We start from the raw sequence: 15987 nt of genomic DNA, 5'->3' as shown, positions 1-15987 counted from the left end.
CCGGAAGAAAAGATTCAATTTGAATCATTTACAAACAAACAAACAAAATATTCATGTTTCAATAAGTGGAGTGTTAATAAAATATTTCTGATACTGATATAACCAGATAAAACTAATTTTAAGTTACCTGTCCAAATGAATGTTGTGCCATCTCACCTTTCCCACTCTCTCTCCTGCAGTTGACTTGCTGCTGCTCGCTCCTGAAACTAATACTTACCTCTTTGTGTATTGCCTCTTCTTGAGGATCTGTTGAATACAAAGAGTATGCTGGTTCCTTTCTTCCTGGAAAAGTAACTCTTTTTCTGTTTACAATGTGCTCCACATTTCCCAATAGCGGCCGTGCAGCCATGTAAGGCGCTAACCTGCTTATTGGGGGTATTAGGGGTTCAGTGTCTTACCCAAGGACACTTCGACATGTAACACGGACAAGCCGGGATTCAAACTGGGATCCCTTGATCCCAAGACGAGCGCTCGACCTCCTGAGCTACTGCCGCCCCCAGTATTTGAACATGACGTGACTATTCAAATGTAAAAGAAAAATGAAAATGACTCTTTTTTTTATTAAACTTTATCAATAAACACAAAAGAAAGAAATGTAAAGAAACAATATCAGCTCATTGAACATCAATACAATAACAAGACTCACTTTAGCATCAATACAACTGATAGTTTGATAGACCAGAAAGGCCCTTTGGTTGTTATGTGTGCGTTGCCTTAAAAGACCTAATGGGAGATGAATTACCAACATTTTACCATTCGATATTATTTTGAATTTTTTAGGGGGAAAACCTCCATGGCATTTTTGACTCTCCTCTGCCTCACTGGCTTATTAGCAAGAAATATTAAACAAAAGAAAAAGGCTTGAGGTTTGGCATGATCGTTAACATTGAAAAGGATTACCATAATTCAAATTTTGCAAGCAAATCCAACTAAAATTCCCTCCTACGTTTTCCCTGTACTACAGGATATTAATAATTCCTCTACCCCGCTTGAATATGAATTAAGCTGCCAAGCCATCAAAAATCTCACATCATGAAGATTTTATTACTTTGAACTTGTATGCACATGTCAGATTATTCATGATGCGAAGCTGCTCGTAAGAACGTGCTTTTGAGAAGTGAAAAAAGGTAACCCGTGAAATTTCAGAAAAGCACACTTTAAAAAGTTTCACCCATCGTGTGTTATTTACCTCTGCCTTGGAAATTGTCCTTTTTTTGTTTCGGGTTTTTCTTCTGAATGGAAAGATGATCTCATCCATCAGCTTTAATAGTTTATCACATAGCTGTGTAATGTAAACAATATTAATGCACTTAAAATATGTATTATAGCATATTCGATTATTGTTATGTAAGTCTGATAAATTTGGTGTGAATAACCTGAAAAAAAAGTTATTCATGAATATATCTGTTTTAAGCACTCACTTCTCATGTTTTGGGAATGTCATAAATAGAAATGGTTTTGGATTCTGGGAAGCACGGCGGCTGATTGGTTAGCACGTTTGCGGCACAGTTCTGAGGTCATGGGATCAAACCTTCCTGCGTGGAGTTTGCATGTTCTCCCCGTGCTTGCGTAGGCTTCCTCTGGGCACTCTGGTTTCCTCCCACATTCCAAAAACATGCATGTCAGGTGAATTTTCTGGTCCAAATCGTCCCTAAGTCTGAATGGGTGAATTAGTCGCTGTGTGCCCTGCGACTGGTTGGTAACCAGTTCAAGGTGTCCCCTGCCCCAAGATAGCTGGGATCAGCTCCAGCACCCCCGCCACCCTACTGAGGATAAGCACTGCATATAATGGATGAATGGATTACCACAGTGACAAATAAACCAGAGTGTTTTTTTTTGTTTTTTGTTTTTGTTTTTAATAATTACAGTGCATCAATAGCTTTTGTGACCTGGCTGAAGACCTCATCCACCGGAAGTTCAGAGTCCACCTAGGCAGGGCAAGAAAATAAAACTTCATCAGAAAGAGAAATTGTATATGTACCATTGCTTTGCTCATTATTCAAATCACTCCTAGTGTGCTCGTATGCAGTATGCTGTACTGCGTGCGTGTATCCCTCCTTACAGGCAAGTCAAGAGTACATATTTTTTAACAGGTTGTACATGTGTTTAAAAAAAAGAAATAAATAACTGCTGTCTAAACAAGAATTTATTCACAAGGGGGGAACTTCGTTTATTACTTACCTTTAAGTAATTGTAGAGTAAATGCTTTGTGTATATTGTTTGGTGCACTGCTTATATCCATGCAATACAGATGCGGCCCGACCTACGAACGAGTTATGTTCCAGACGATCGTTCGTAAGTTGGATTTGTTCTTAAGTTGCTTCTGTGCTATATTTGTAAGTTTAAGGTTTATATAAGTATGTTTAAGGCTTGTATATGTAACGTGTATTGTTTTGTCCCCCCCCAAAAAAATAAAAAAATACATGTTTAATATGCTCTAAAAAGATAAATAAATTTGAGTTTAACTTACTTTTGGAAGATGCGCTTCAACAGTTAGGCTACTTCTTCCTCCGTGGTAAAAAGTGTCAGAAAAAAAGCGTTCTGGCCATTTTCTCAACCGCATCAAGCTTTCTTATTCCACTTTCATTTCAAAAGAAACGACTCACCTCTTCTTTACACTTTACACCAACCACATTGAATGGATGCACGAGATATTAAACAATAAAAATGTCAAACTTTTTGGGGCGCTGGAGATAACGTATCGTATGTTTACACACGAACTAGGAAGAGGAAGCGGATTTCTTTTTCGGGTGGATGCTGAGTGACCTCTCACAGCGCCACACTCCGGTAGCGGCAAAAAGAAGCACGACAGTACTGTCCTGTACTCGGAAAAAGGTCCACACAATACAAAATCTAACATACAGTTATGTCCAAGTATTTTTCAATATCCCGAAAAAAATGTTCGTATCTACCGTTTTGCGTAACTTAAATGGTCGTAAGTAGGGGAGCGTCTGTATATTACTTGTTGGTATTATTATCACTTGTCATTATTATAGCGTAATAGGTTGAATATCTTTGAATCTTTAAATATATTGAGTTTTTTGTGCAGTTGTTTGAGAAAAATAGGACATAATTTTTGAGGGTGGTTTTAACAAAACAACCCAATTTTAGGTGGATTGTTTATACTAGTTTGTGAGGTTTGTTTTTTGTAAATGTTTTTTTTAAGTCTAGTATTTTTAACAAAATGAGCTTGTTTTTAAAACAATCATTGGGTTGACAAAATAATTTATTTTCAAGGAATGGTCAAAGCAAGTACCAGATCTTAACTAAAATTGTGTTATGCTTGTCTCTCATCTGTTTTTTTTACAGTGCACGGACAGCAAAGTAGAGAAGATTTGCATCCCAGAGAAACAAAAACTCGATTATAAAATATAAACAAATTAAAAAAAAAATTAATAATGAGGCCACTCACCTTCTTGACAATACCTCGCTTCTCATAGAAAGCGATGACGGGCTCGGTGGCCTTGTAGTAGAGATCCAGTCGTTTCTTGATGGTTTCCTCATTGTCGTCCGAGCGTCCGCTGGTCTCGCCGCGCTTCAGGAGTCTTTTGACCATTGTCTCGGGTTTGGCGTCCACGTACAGTAGTAGGCACGGTTTACCGATCTGGGGGGCGGACATAGAAGTCAGTGATGTTCGCGGTTATGAAATTTCTGGGCGTGTTTCACCTTCTTCTCAAACTCTTCGCCCTGTTTGAGCTCGCGGGGGTAGCCGTCGATGAGGAAACCCTTAGACACGTCGGCTTTGGCGATCATGGCGTCCTTGATCATGTCCAACACCGTGTCCTGAACACGCAACCAACACACTTATTCTTAGTACCCTATTTTCCACACCTTTTGTGATGATTTTTCCTTTATAGGGCGCATTCAACTATAAAGCACATGGCATTAAAACTAAAGTAAGGGCTAGAATTGCACAAAAAAATCGTAAAGTGCCATTTGCTCATTGATTGAGCAGTAAGAATATATCATAGATCACGATTACATAACATTGGATGCAACAGCAATTGAACCCAGATCAAAGCGTAGAGTGTGCTAGATCTTATCTACTAGACGACTAAAGATACTAAAGACTTGTGAAAAGGCATTTGATTTTATCTCATCAAAACAGTATTTTTCGTCACAGTACCAAACTCTTGATGTTTTTATTGAAACGGGACACGAGAATATTGTCAGAAATCAAATCGGTCCGAGATACAGAAAAGATTAGAGGTCACGGAAATACAGTAGTGTAACACCTTCTCACAAAGTCTCTACGAAACGCACCAGATTCTGAACTGGATGAAAAGGCATTGCAGGAGGTCATTTGGTCGTTCTTAACTGAATGAATTGAAAATCATTGTGGGAAGTAATTTGGTCATCCTGAAATATATAAATAAACACGCTTATTTTAAGCTGAAAAAAGGTGAGACAAAATTCTCTTTGCTCATACATTTCAGATACCGTGACTAGAATTGATGAAGCAATGAGATAAAGCCCAATGCCTTTTCATGTGTCGTCTGTATGTGTGGTGGTCCACTGGATAGGATTCAGCTCCCTGACAAATCTGGGCTTGTCTAACATTGTATTCAAGGAAATATGATTGTGTCCCGAGCAGCCTGATGTTCGATGCTCTACCCAGGGATCGTGAACCTTATTGACCCTAGAAAGTGCGGTCAAAGCAAAAATACTTTGATCTCTCAAGACATAAGCTTATTCTTGAGCACATTTTATTTCACTGTGTAACGTTTGATCAAATCTAGGAAATAATAATAGTGCCAGAGCCTGTGTCCCATATCAATATTTAATACCTAAGATTTGTCTTCCTCCCAAAGTTCCTTTAGAGTGTTGAGGCTCATTTTGACCGTCATTTTTGTCCTTAATAATGTTTTCAAAACAAGGTGCGAGCAAAGTTATTTTGTAAAAATATCACAAAATACCAACATATTTACCTTCAGTGCAGACGGCGCTGGGGGAAGGGGAGAGGAGTGCACACACATATAGCTGTGAGTGCTTTGAAGTGTTTACAGTTTGTTCTGTAGTTTTAATCATAAAGTGTCTTTACAGTAATCATCATGTTTTGCAACGTACGGGCAAAACAGGGCCTGTTTGTGGGACACCTTGACTGTAAATTCTAGTTGAAACTGTACCCTATGTATGCTGGACCAAACCATTTCCGGGGTTTCCTGGTCGCCTTCGCATGTAACAATGCAGTAAATAACTGCCAATTGTTCAATTTATCACGGAGCCAGGTATACTCATGAAAAGAGCCATATATTGCTCACAAGCCATAGATTCCCGACCCCTGCTCTAACCATTGCTATTTGGTTTGATTCCTGTTGCCACCAGGGTTGGGTAGGGTTACTTTAACTGGATTACTTTCAATTACTTTTGGATTACTCCGATACCAAATATGCTAATAAAAGACAAAAGAAACTAAATATGAATAAAATGATGACTCACAACACGTGGTAAACTTTCTCTCGTGGCTTTGATCTCCTTTATCTCCGGCAAAACTAACATAAAATGTGACAGGAACAAAATGAAAATAAATCCAAACAGCTTGCCAACATCATTTTTGCCGTTCCATGTATTCCGTTACTCCCCAAGCCTGCACAAAATGTAGTCATTTTATTCATATTTAGTTTCTTTTGTCTTTTATTAGCATATTTGGTATTGGAGTAATCCAAAAGTAATTGAAAGTAATCCAGTTAAAGTAACCCTACCCAACCCTGGTTGCCACCAGATTGCACAAAGATGGTAGTATTTTTCCAATTTTCACCAGATTAGAAGGAATTTTTCTGCATAAGGTTCAAATTTCTGGACAATGTGAGGTTTTCGGGTGCGCATTATAGTCAAGAAAATACAGTAAATCCATTCCTGCTTTCAGGACTCTATTTACTGGGATAATCCTCTCACCAGTGGCACCAGCTCGCCCCTCTTCATGATGGCGTTCAGCTGCTTGCCCCTCTCAGACCCCGAAGCCACCTCAGCGCGGAGGAGGTCTCCGGATGACAGGTGCGTGAAGCCGTACTTTTTCACCATCCTCTCGCACTGGGTGCCCTTGCCAGAGCCAGGCCCGCCTGCAAATCACAGCGTGTTCCGTTGCGCATCTGAGCCGATATTCGCACTTGTTGGAATACTCACCAACCACAAAGATGATTTTGGCGTCTTTTATTTTGTCTGGAAATAAGAGGAAAAAAATTGTCTGGTTTGATAAATGGACCCTACTAGGTTTTCCCACATTCCCCTAACAGATAAAGCATGTGTAAATGAAAAAGACTATGTACTTTTTAAATCAAAAATGGTCAACTATTTTTCTATAGTAATCATACAAATAATTATTAAGTGAAACCTAATTTTTAATGTTCATGTGGTCACTGGTCTATTTTTTATAAGTGCAAATTTAAAAAGTCAGTATTTTTATGATAAAATAGTGGGCACAAATATAATCAGTATAGAAACTATGATATGTCTTAATAAAATAAGTTTTTATTTTTCAAATCAGCTACTAATGGTACAATACTATGATAATAATAATAATAATTAAGAGGGGTTAGAGTGAGTTTAATGTTATTTTCTCTTAGTAAGTAAAAAAATAGAAATAAAATATATAAGCTACCGTTGAAAAGTCTACCCAGACAATAGTGTGTTTTCCATAAAAAGTCACTTTTTTACAAATCAAATGAGTTGCAAAATAGAAAGTATAGTCAAGACATTGATAAGGATAGAAATAATGATTTTTATCTGAAATAAAAATATTCCCTTCAAAATTTGCTTTTGTCAAAGAATGGAGTTTTTTAAGTAAACCCAAACTCAAGCAGTAGTGCGTGTAGAAAATGGTCAAGGACAATGCACCTAAACAATGAGTATTGGAATTAAAGGTTGTCTTAAGCATGATAATACATTAGAAAAAAATTGAGATTATATATATATATATATATATATATATATATATACATATATATATATATATATATATATATATATATATATATATATAGCCTTTTATGGCTGTTAATGGCTTGCTGAGTGCAATGGATATATATATATAATTTTTAAAAGGGTTGAAATCTATGGCAGCTGGTTGAAAAGAATATCAATATAACTTTTTAAATCTAAAAATTGCAATTTTGGGGAGTTCAATTTCTTCAAGCGACGATAAAAAAATTACAATTACGTATTTCAACCTGTGCAAACAATAGGTCTTTTTAACGCCAAAACAAAAACATAAGAAAAATCACTTTGTGCTCAAAAATAAGGTAAAGTGAATGTTACAGACCCTTTCGATTAGAAAAGATTTGCGAGGAGCATAAATTCCCCATGACTGCATGCAAGTGATTTAGGAACCCTTACATTTGTGTTGACTTGGTTACCATGACAACGGCAAGTCGCCATCCAGGATTTAACAGTTGTTTTTGGATATGTGAACCACCAAAATCGGGTTTATTTCTAACTCTATCTTTCGACGTGTGAAATAAAAATTCTGGCGTTAATGTAATTTTTCGAACGCATTCGCTCGAGGTATTCTGCAAAATGACCACGAGATGGCGACATTTAACAAGAAACGCGCGGCAGCTGGTGCTTTCCACCAACTCCATATAAGGACAACAACATGTCTCCGCGTCATAAACAGTGAAGACTTTAACACTTTGTTGTTATTATGTCGTGTTCAGGGCGTCATTTACCTGCCATTGTGTAGACTTCGCTGTCAGCTCCCTTTCAACTTAAAAAAAGCACAAAAACAAATTAGTAACATCAACAGTCACACGTGACTATAAGTGTTGCAGTCTATGCCGTGGGGAGTCCTGTCAAATTTCGATGCACTACTGTCAATGTCAGGGACAAAAATTAGCATTTAAAATAACAAAAACAACATTTTTGGTTTAATTAATCCTGATTGAAAAGGGTTCAGGTCCGCAAGTTCATTGTTTTTCTTGAGTTGTTTTACTAAAAGAATGAGGAAGGAGGCGGAACGTCTTCGACTGACAAGTCCCATCCTGCCCAATGGACAAGTTCCTTACATTTGCGGCATTTCATTATCTTTAAAATACAATTTCAACTATCCAATTTTGACTACCAGCAATACTAACAGACACCATTATTATTATTATATTTAAAAAGGAGTAACAATTGTTTTAAATAGTGAATTGTTTAATAGACTTGTTTTTTTTTTGTACCAACACTGTAATTTTCCTGTAAAATGCACAAATATACGATACAAGCGAAAAAATCAAGGAAGAAATGTTCCTTTTTCCTCTTAAACGTATTTGTTACATTCAATTGCCAAAGGAAAGTCATCTGTCCTGAATTTGTCCCAGGCAGTGACTCCTTTATTCCTTAAAATAACAATTAAAAACATACTAAAAATTACTGACATTAGTTGCGATGATCAGATTTTTTAAATGTAGTATAAAATTTTGGGGTGTGGGTTTGAAGATTTGTCACAGTTTGCTGCCATCTCCTGGCTTAAAGTCATGATTGCAGACTTGGGCAGCTTGTTCATGATGTGTGTGCAAGTAAATGCATTTCTCAGTTATGATCAAAATGTTTTTGTGGGGATTGGTTTGGTATTTGGAACTTACTAGAAGCAAGCCTTTTCTTACTTTCACCATTTTTATGCTCCAGTGACATACTTTTTAGACATGCTCGAAAAAACTAATGATAAATGGTCTTCGTTTATATAGCACTTTTCAAGTCAATGAAGACCTCCCAAAGCACTTTACAATGTGCTTCACACTTACCCATTCACACACACACACCAATAGCAGCCATGCAAGGCGCCGACCTGCTTATTGGGGGCATTAGGGATTCAGTAACAGGAAAATGCACAATAAATTGATTATTTAAATTGGGCCTCTTAATTGTCTGAATAAAATATTACTCAACGAAATTGTTCACATCTTATTCAAATGAGTTATAAACATACAGTCTAACACTTCTTATTTTGATTGAAAATATATTTTGCATATCATCTTTTTTATCTTTTTGGGGAGATTGAGTTGGCGTTTAGATTTTACGAGAAGCACGCCTTGTCTTACTTTCAGCATTTTTATGCTCCAATGAAAAAAAACCCAAGCATGTCACTTTCCAGCACTCCCACCAGACCACATTCCCCGAACCTAATGTGTTCCACCCTGAACAGCTTTGCTAAAGTAGGTAAAAGCAAATAGGCGCAGTGGGGAAAAAAAGATGGTTTCTTTGAATTTTCAACACATATATAATTATATCTATCTATCTACCTTGGTCATATCCCTCAAGAGAGGTCACTTGGGTCAGGGTGACACAGCACACTCTTTGTTCAACAGCAGGGCCCGACAGCTTTCACTGGTTTACCCCTGCCGCATCATACAGGTGCCCTGCCCATCTCTTAGAACGCGTCCCAACATCCCACTATCCTTTTATGACACCTCTCCACTCTTTCCTATCACCAACAAGAGCTCTAGCTTTCACTAGATTTAGACCTCTTTCCTGCAGTGCACTCATTACACCATCCATCCACGTCAATTGCGGCCTTTCTCTTGGTCTCCTTCCATTGACTTCTGCTCTGTAGATCCTCTTCAAGATTCGCTCCTCATCCATCCTCTCCATGTGTCCAAACCCACCGAGTATTCTTATCCACACGCTTGCTCAGTTCCACTACTACTCCAGTTCTGTCTCTCACAATTTCATTTCTCAATCTATCCAATCTTGTCATATAAAGAAAAACGATAACTTCCAAACAAAACACCCCACCTTTAATTATTTATTTTCATGATTTTAATTAATGTGTTAAACGTTAATAAATACATCTGTTTAAATAAAATGTTGCCACCTGTCATTACCCCTTACATTTATTGAAACTATGGTAATATTCTATCGGAGTTTTAAGTACTTAATTTTTAGGTTTTCAAAATATCCAATTTATCTCCAATACCAAAATATCATGAAATATTAAAAATACAACCTACTTCTCAGTCAGACATTTTAAGAACAATCAAACAGAACCCGGTTGAGAAATCGCAACCGTTAGCTTGTCGCTAGCTGGACTGCATCGGTCGTAAAGTGTCCATTTTTACGCCTGCGCTGGTTGACCCCGTGCCGCAGCAAAGGTCATCAGGAGGTCTGCACTTGAGTCAGCACTTTGCTCATTTAGGAATAGAACCTTCTACGGTGCGCACACACATGCTCACTTCTAATGCTAACTGCAACAAATACATGAAAAAAACATCAAATGCAATTAGCAATGTATGTCTTTGGCTAGTCCCATTTGCGTGTTTAAACAGAAGCAAGTTACTTAAAGTCACAGCATCGACTCGATCAAGTCCCAATCTTATTTTTAAACTTTCTTTTTAAAAAAAGCACGTTGCAGCTGTTTGGCGAAGGGATAATGTGTCAGGCGGCCGAGGACTTCATTGACTCCCGAGGCGCGTAGGAGGCAAGTGGCGCATTCCACCTCGGGTTTCTGTGGAGAGGCACTCTTGTGATTTAATGACAGCGTGCTGGCCCTTTAAGGCAGGCAAACGTTGAGGGCACTTTGACATCAGTGCAGTAGGCGATGCTGATCATGTCAGTAAAGGCATCCTGCCTTCCACCAAACCCACTCGCAGTAATCGATGAGCTGCTGTCAAATTGTTGTAACTCGCTTGTTTACTTGGACGGCAAATTGCTTGCAAATGGACGCTAATGGAACCCAGGATGCAACAACGCAGTCCTGAAGTCAATTGTGCCTTCAATGCAGTATTTTTGTTTTACGTCTGTAGTCAGCGGCCATTTTCACTAGTCCACTAAGCATCCTTCCTGCGTTTGTCCTTTGTAGGTTTGCTTTTGAAGGCTACATCTCCGCATATTCACTTGAATTCATTCTCAACTTGAACGCTACTAAAAACAGAAATCAACCCTGTCTTCAATGTAGTCTTTACTTTTTTGAAGATTGGGTTTGCACTAGTTTTGTCTTAAATCAACAAAGCAGTCTTCCTGCCTCTAAAATCGGCCTGCTGTCACAGAAGTTGAAGTCCTCCCCGCATCTAACAACGCAGAATGGGTCTCAACTGTGTCAAAGGTTTTGTCTTTTAAGTCAAGTCACGTTTATTTGTATAGCCCTTAATCACAAAAAGTCTCAAAGGGCTGCACAGACCACAGATTATTGCAAACCACAGACTATTATGACACCGTCCCCTGATCTAAAACCTACATGAGGGCAAGGAAAAACTCAAAAACCTCAACATGAGGAAAATGAAGAAACCTTGAGAAGGCACTGGACATGAGGTAATCTCCTTCCAGTATGACCAGGCTGCAATGGATGTTGCATTAACAAACAATAAAATAAAAAATGAAATAATTTAGCTATAATATGAAATTAAAATCAAATCAAAAGGATGACCAGGTTGCAAAGGATGTAGCATTAACAAACAATACTCCTCCCTGCTTACGACCATTTGACTTTCGTAAAACGGTAGATACGAACATTTTTTTCTGGATGTGGGAAAAATATCCGGACATTGCTGTCAGTTAGATTTTGTATTGTGTGCACCTTTTTCCAAATACAGGACATTACTGTAGTGCTTCCATCCGGCTTCTACTTCCTCGTTTGAGCAAACATGACAACGTCTAATGTATAGTTAGCGAGCTGAGAACTTTGACATTTTTATTGTTTAATATCTCCTGCATCCATTCAATATGGTTGGGGTAAAGTGTAAGGAAGAGGCGAGTCATTTCTTTTGAAATGAAAGTGGAATAAGAAAGCTTGGTGCGGTTGAGAAAATGGTCAGAACGCTTTTTTTCGGCCACTTCTTACCACGGAGGTGGACCTCTTGAAGTGCATCTTCCAAAAGTAAGTTAAACTTCACTTTATTTATCTTAAGCATATTATTTTATGAAATGTATATTTTTTTTAGTACAAGACCATATACGTTACTTATTCAAACCTTAAACATACAAAATATAGCACTGAAGCAACTTATGAACAAATTCAACTTCCGAACGATCGTCCGGAACATAACTCGTTCGTAAGTCGGGCAGCATCTGTACGTATATATCGTCAGCATACAATATAGGTCATTCACAAGTCATTCATTTCTTGGGTTCAAATTTGTAAGATAAAAGATTCTTCTCCTCAATAGCAAAAACTAACAAAGATGTCTACCATCCTTTGGTTGAAGTTTGAGGTGTTTTTTTCACTGACATTCAAAAAAAAGTCCTCCCTTCATTATAGTATTTCTCTGGACATCATTATCCAAGACAGCAATTCAGATCCCACCCAAATTTCCTCTTTGAAACCTTGTAATCAAATTAGAAGTTGCTTCTTCCTCTTCCTTTTGCATTAACTTTAAATGTATAACAACATTTTCCTCATTGAGGTCTCTCTTTAACACTTAAGTGTCAAACTCATGGCCCACGGGACACATCCGGCCTGGCATACAATTATATTTGGCCCGTGAAAAACCTTTCTAGACACCTAGCCTAGATGGTAAGGCGCCCGCTTTGAGACTGGGAGGTCGGTGGTTCGCGCCCCGGCCGAGTCATTCCTAAGACTTAAAAAGTGGTCGGCGGCGCCCTCTGTTGGCTGCGGCTGCATCGGCTCGCTACAACGGGTCAGGTGCAATCGACATTTCGTTCTGTGTACATTGTTACACAGAATGACAATACAAGGAAATTATTATTATTATTATTATTATACTATAATGGCCAGGCAGATTGCTCTCAAACTACAGGTCCCATAATGCAGTGCTTCCGCTGCCTTGCCTAACAAGTGCAGCCACTTTAAAAAATTTCTACTGACAAACAACACGTCGGCCGGTAGAAAAACAAGACCGGGAGGTGCATTACAGTGAGTCTTTAGTGTCAGAAAGTGGAGACTTGAACTACTATATATTACCGTGTAACTGAAGGCTAAATTGAAAAAAACAGGGTGATGATTCTGTTGCTGTGGATTATGTGGATGGTAAACCTTCACAATGGTCAAGAGAACAATTGATTCTGAAAACTGACCCTCTTAAAACCGATTGGAGGCCGAATATATGTTTGCCGAGATTGCCGGTAAACCTATGTGCTACTGTGGCCGCAATTAAAGAATATAATGTAAAACGGCACTACGAGACAAAACATCTGGATGAACTAAAAAACCTGAACGCAGAGCATTAGATAGAGTTAAAGAAGAATGTGAAGCTCCAGCAGGTGTTTCTCACCTAACAAAATGCCAAAGTAAAAAGGCATAATTTTGAACTATATTTCCTTTTTTTCCATATTTTGAATTTGTACAGTTTTGACAGGGAGATGTTTTTATGGAGAGCAAAGTATTTTAGCTTTTTAATGTTTATTCTGGAATAATATTCCTGGCTTTTTTAACTCATATTTATGTTAAAAAAAAGTCAAGTTTTAGTTTATTCAATAAATATATATTCTGTTCGGCTTTTTACAAGGTGTGGTTTGAGTTAATTCAGTTAAAAAAGCAAAATTCAGCTTTTCCTTTAATTGTATTCTCTCCTGGACATCCATTGCAATGACAATTCACTGCGGAAGACGTCAACCATGTTTTTTAGTTGACTTTTTCAGACATTGAAAAAAAAGTTTTTGAAAAGAATGTTCTCCCTTTACCCCCTCCATCCTCGTTTTTAAAGTAAGTTCTCCTTAACCACCTTATGCTCAAATTAAAGGTCACGTGTGTCCCTTTAATGCCTCAGACTCAAATCTAAGACAAAGATGAACTCTTCTTTTCATAAACAATTTCTCTTCCAACCAATTTTGGCGAAAAAAGTAATCGTCAACCCTGCCTTTAGTTCCATTCTTCCTGGATGCATATTTCAATGACAAAAAATACCAATTTTTTTACAGATTTTGAGAAAAGCTCAGGAAAAAATATTCAGCATTCATATTCTCCTTCCTGGACTTTGTTGAGATGCTTCTCAATCTATTGTAAGGAAATTAGGAGTGACCCCTTTCTTCCTTTTCCCTTAAATTCCAATCTATGACAAAGTCAGAGCGATTTCTTCAAGTTGTTCTTAAATATTCTTACTCTTTGGGACGAGGGCTGGATTCGAACCTGCCTTCTCATCCCACCACCATGATAAACAAATGAAGTCAACCATGCCTTCCTATTAGGACATCTTCTAATATGGCAGAATGCCAAACTTAACTATATCTCTTTCCTACCAGAAAATACTGCGGTTGAGATGTTCGTCACGCCTTCGGTTGCATTTTTCGCTGGTCTTGACAGTGGTTTATTTACTAAAATTCCAAAAGGTAATTTGAAGCCAGGCCACCAATTGGATCTTGATGTTATTTCATCAACCGCTAGAATGGTTTCTGTCAAGTGTACCTGTTCTGTGATGGAACTCAATACAACCCCTAGTTATTTTCATCCTCTTGTATTCAGTGCTGTCATTTCATATGTCTTGCCTTCACTGTCCTCACAGTCAAAGTCAGTTCTGCCTTCTCGTTTATCTTTAGTGCATCTCCTCTGAGTCACCATCCGGCTGAACCTCCTCACAGTGACCCTGACTCTCCCGTTTCTCATTGGACAAAAATGACATCACCCCTCTCTTCCTTCACTTTGTGCATCATCCGGACTAACCTGTCCCGTGTTTCAGATCTGGAGATCTCCTGGTGCGAGGGGCTGGCCGCCGATCCTGAAGATCTCCCCGGCAGCGAGCGAGTGTGTACGGTTCCTGCTGAACGGCAGCCCTCCCTCCCCCACACGGCGCCTTTTTATAGCGCGGTTGAGCCTGCGCCGTTTGCCTGCGCTGCATTCTGGGTAAAAGGGCAGCCAAGCAGATAAGGAAGGGTAGGGGGGAGTATGAGTCCATAGTAGGAAGGGAGTGATGAAATTACAGACGGGAAAGTTGAATGTGAAAGAAAGACCCTTTAGTCTGTTTGGAAAGAGCTGTTCTTTTCAAGAAGAAGGTCTCTTTTACAATGTGCTGCATGAGTATGCAAGAACAGAATTTTGGAGCTTGTGAATCCGGGTTTTACCTTTCTCCATTGTTTTATGGGACAGTATTTTAAAAATATATAATTTTCAGAAAACGTACTAATCAAAATTCAACAATGACTTTTAGTTGGAAAAAAAACAAAGGTTACAGCGGTCAGCAATTAGTAAGAATTGTAAAGGACTCTGCTGTGAATTTGGCGGCATTAGCCAGGCACACTGAATCCATAATGCCCCCCCCCCATTAACATGGCCACTATTGGTGTGTGAGTGTGTGTGTGAATGTGTAAGTGCATATTGATGCACATTGTAAAGCACTTTGGGAGTTCTTCATTGACTTGAAAAGCGCTATATAAATGCAGACCATTTACCATTCATTTACCATGTGCATGACTTCAGCACATCCGTGGCAACAGGATAGCACTCATCTCTTACACTACTCTGGTGTGATTTTGGTCCATTCTTCTTCCAGCCTCCTCCAAAGTTTGGTGAATATAACCCGTTGACATCCTATTTGGTAACCTGTCCTCTCTTGCATTTGCAGGGATCAGAATTTTCCGCGGATCCGCGGATTTCCGCTGTTTTTGAACCCCAAAGGCATTCCGACTTTTTCACTTTTTCTCTTGCGTAGCAAACAAATTCAAAATCCGACTGTCTCACTCTTTCCTTTATTGCTCTGGCGCACCCTGGCGGCCGTTAGAAAAATTGGCCGCATTGTCGCACAAGCTGCAGGGACTGAACTGCATTTGAACTTATCTTGCAGTATTTACAAAAAAATCAGTTATGTGGGCAAATTATTTTAATCTTCTAAAAATGTTACTTAAATGATAAATATAAGCATGGTTTTGGACAAGTAAATTGCCTAAAACCCAGGTTTGGGGGGGGGGTTGCGTTGGGGGGGGGGGGGGGGGGGGTTGCGTTGGGGGGGGCTCCGCCCTGGTTTATTAATGGACGCTGGCTATTTCAGCTGAAAATGAAAATCTCCATTCTGATCCCTGCATTTGTCTTCTTGACCATATTTTTGTCACAAAAGATTTTCTAGAGGCTCTTTATCGGGTTGAGATGAGGACTCTGAGCAGGCCATGCTGTTAGTTCAATGTTTTCAC

General features: G+C 38.7%; 1 protein-coding gene across 3 annotated transcripts; it reads right to left on the bottom strand.

The window, feature by feature from the left end:
- Window positions 1–1759: 1759 nt before the first annotated feature.
- On the bottom strand, window positions 1760–14690 carry ak1 (adenylate kinase 1). 3 transcript variants are annotated; one of them, XM_088319877.1, is made up of 7 exons: window positions 14528–14690; window positions 7665–7702; window positions 6124–6159; window positions 5896–6059; window positions 3667–3783; window positions 3413–3604; window positions 1760–1928 (listed from the first exon to the last, which is right to left on the bottom strand). In XM_088319877.1, exons 2-7 carry the CDS (start codon window positions 7669–7671, stop codon window positions 1863–1865), a joined length of 582 nt encoding a protein of 193 aa, XP_088176003.1. In that variant the 5' UTR covers window positions 7672–7702; window positions 14528–14690; the 3' UTR covers window positions 1760–1862. The 3 variants fall into 3 exon arrangements, with proteins under 3 accessions (XP_088176003.1, XP_088176002.1, XP_088176004.1); XM_088319876.1 differs by lacking the exons at window positions 7665–7702; window positions 14528–14690 and adding an exon at window positions 7259–7551; XM_088319878.1 differs by lacking the exons at window positions 7665–7702; window positions 14528–14690 and adding an exon at window positions 7333–7550.
- Window positions 14691–15987: the final 1297 nt, after the last annotated feature.

This window comes from Urocampus carinirostris, chromosome 16, assembly GCF_059441175.1.
Source record: "Urocampus carinirostris isolate Australia breed hairy pipefish chromosome 16, RoL_Ucar_1.0, whole genome shotgun sequence".
NCBI lineage: Eukaryota > Metazoa > Chordata > Actinopteri > Syngnathiformes > Syngnathidae > Urocampus > Urocampus carinirostris.
This window is presented reverse-complemented; position numbering and strand designations above follow the sequence as displayed.

What these genes read in the sequence shown, in the direction of transcription:
- ak1 (XM_088319876.1), bottom strand. Translation starts at nt 7,301, where the DNA reads ATGGGGAATTTATGCTCCTCGCAAATCTTTTCTAATCGAAAGG. An exon ending in CAAAATCATCTTTGTGGTTG is followed by an intron (nt 6,060 to 6,123) that starts GTGAGTATTCCA and finishes TGTGATTTGCAG; the next exon opens with GCGGGCCTGGCTCTGGCAAG. An exon ending in AGCGAGGTATTGTCAAGAAG is followed by an intron (nt 1,929 to 3,412) that starts GTGAGTGGCCTC and finishes TGCCCTGCCTAG; the next exon opens with GTGGACTCTGAACTTCCGGT.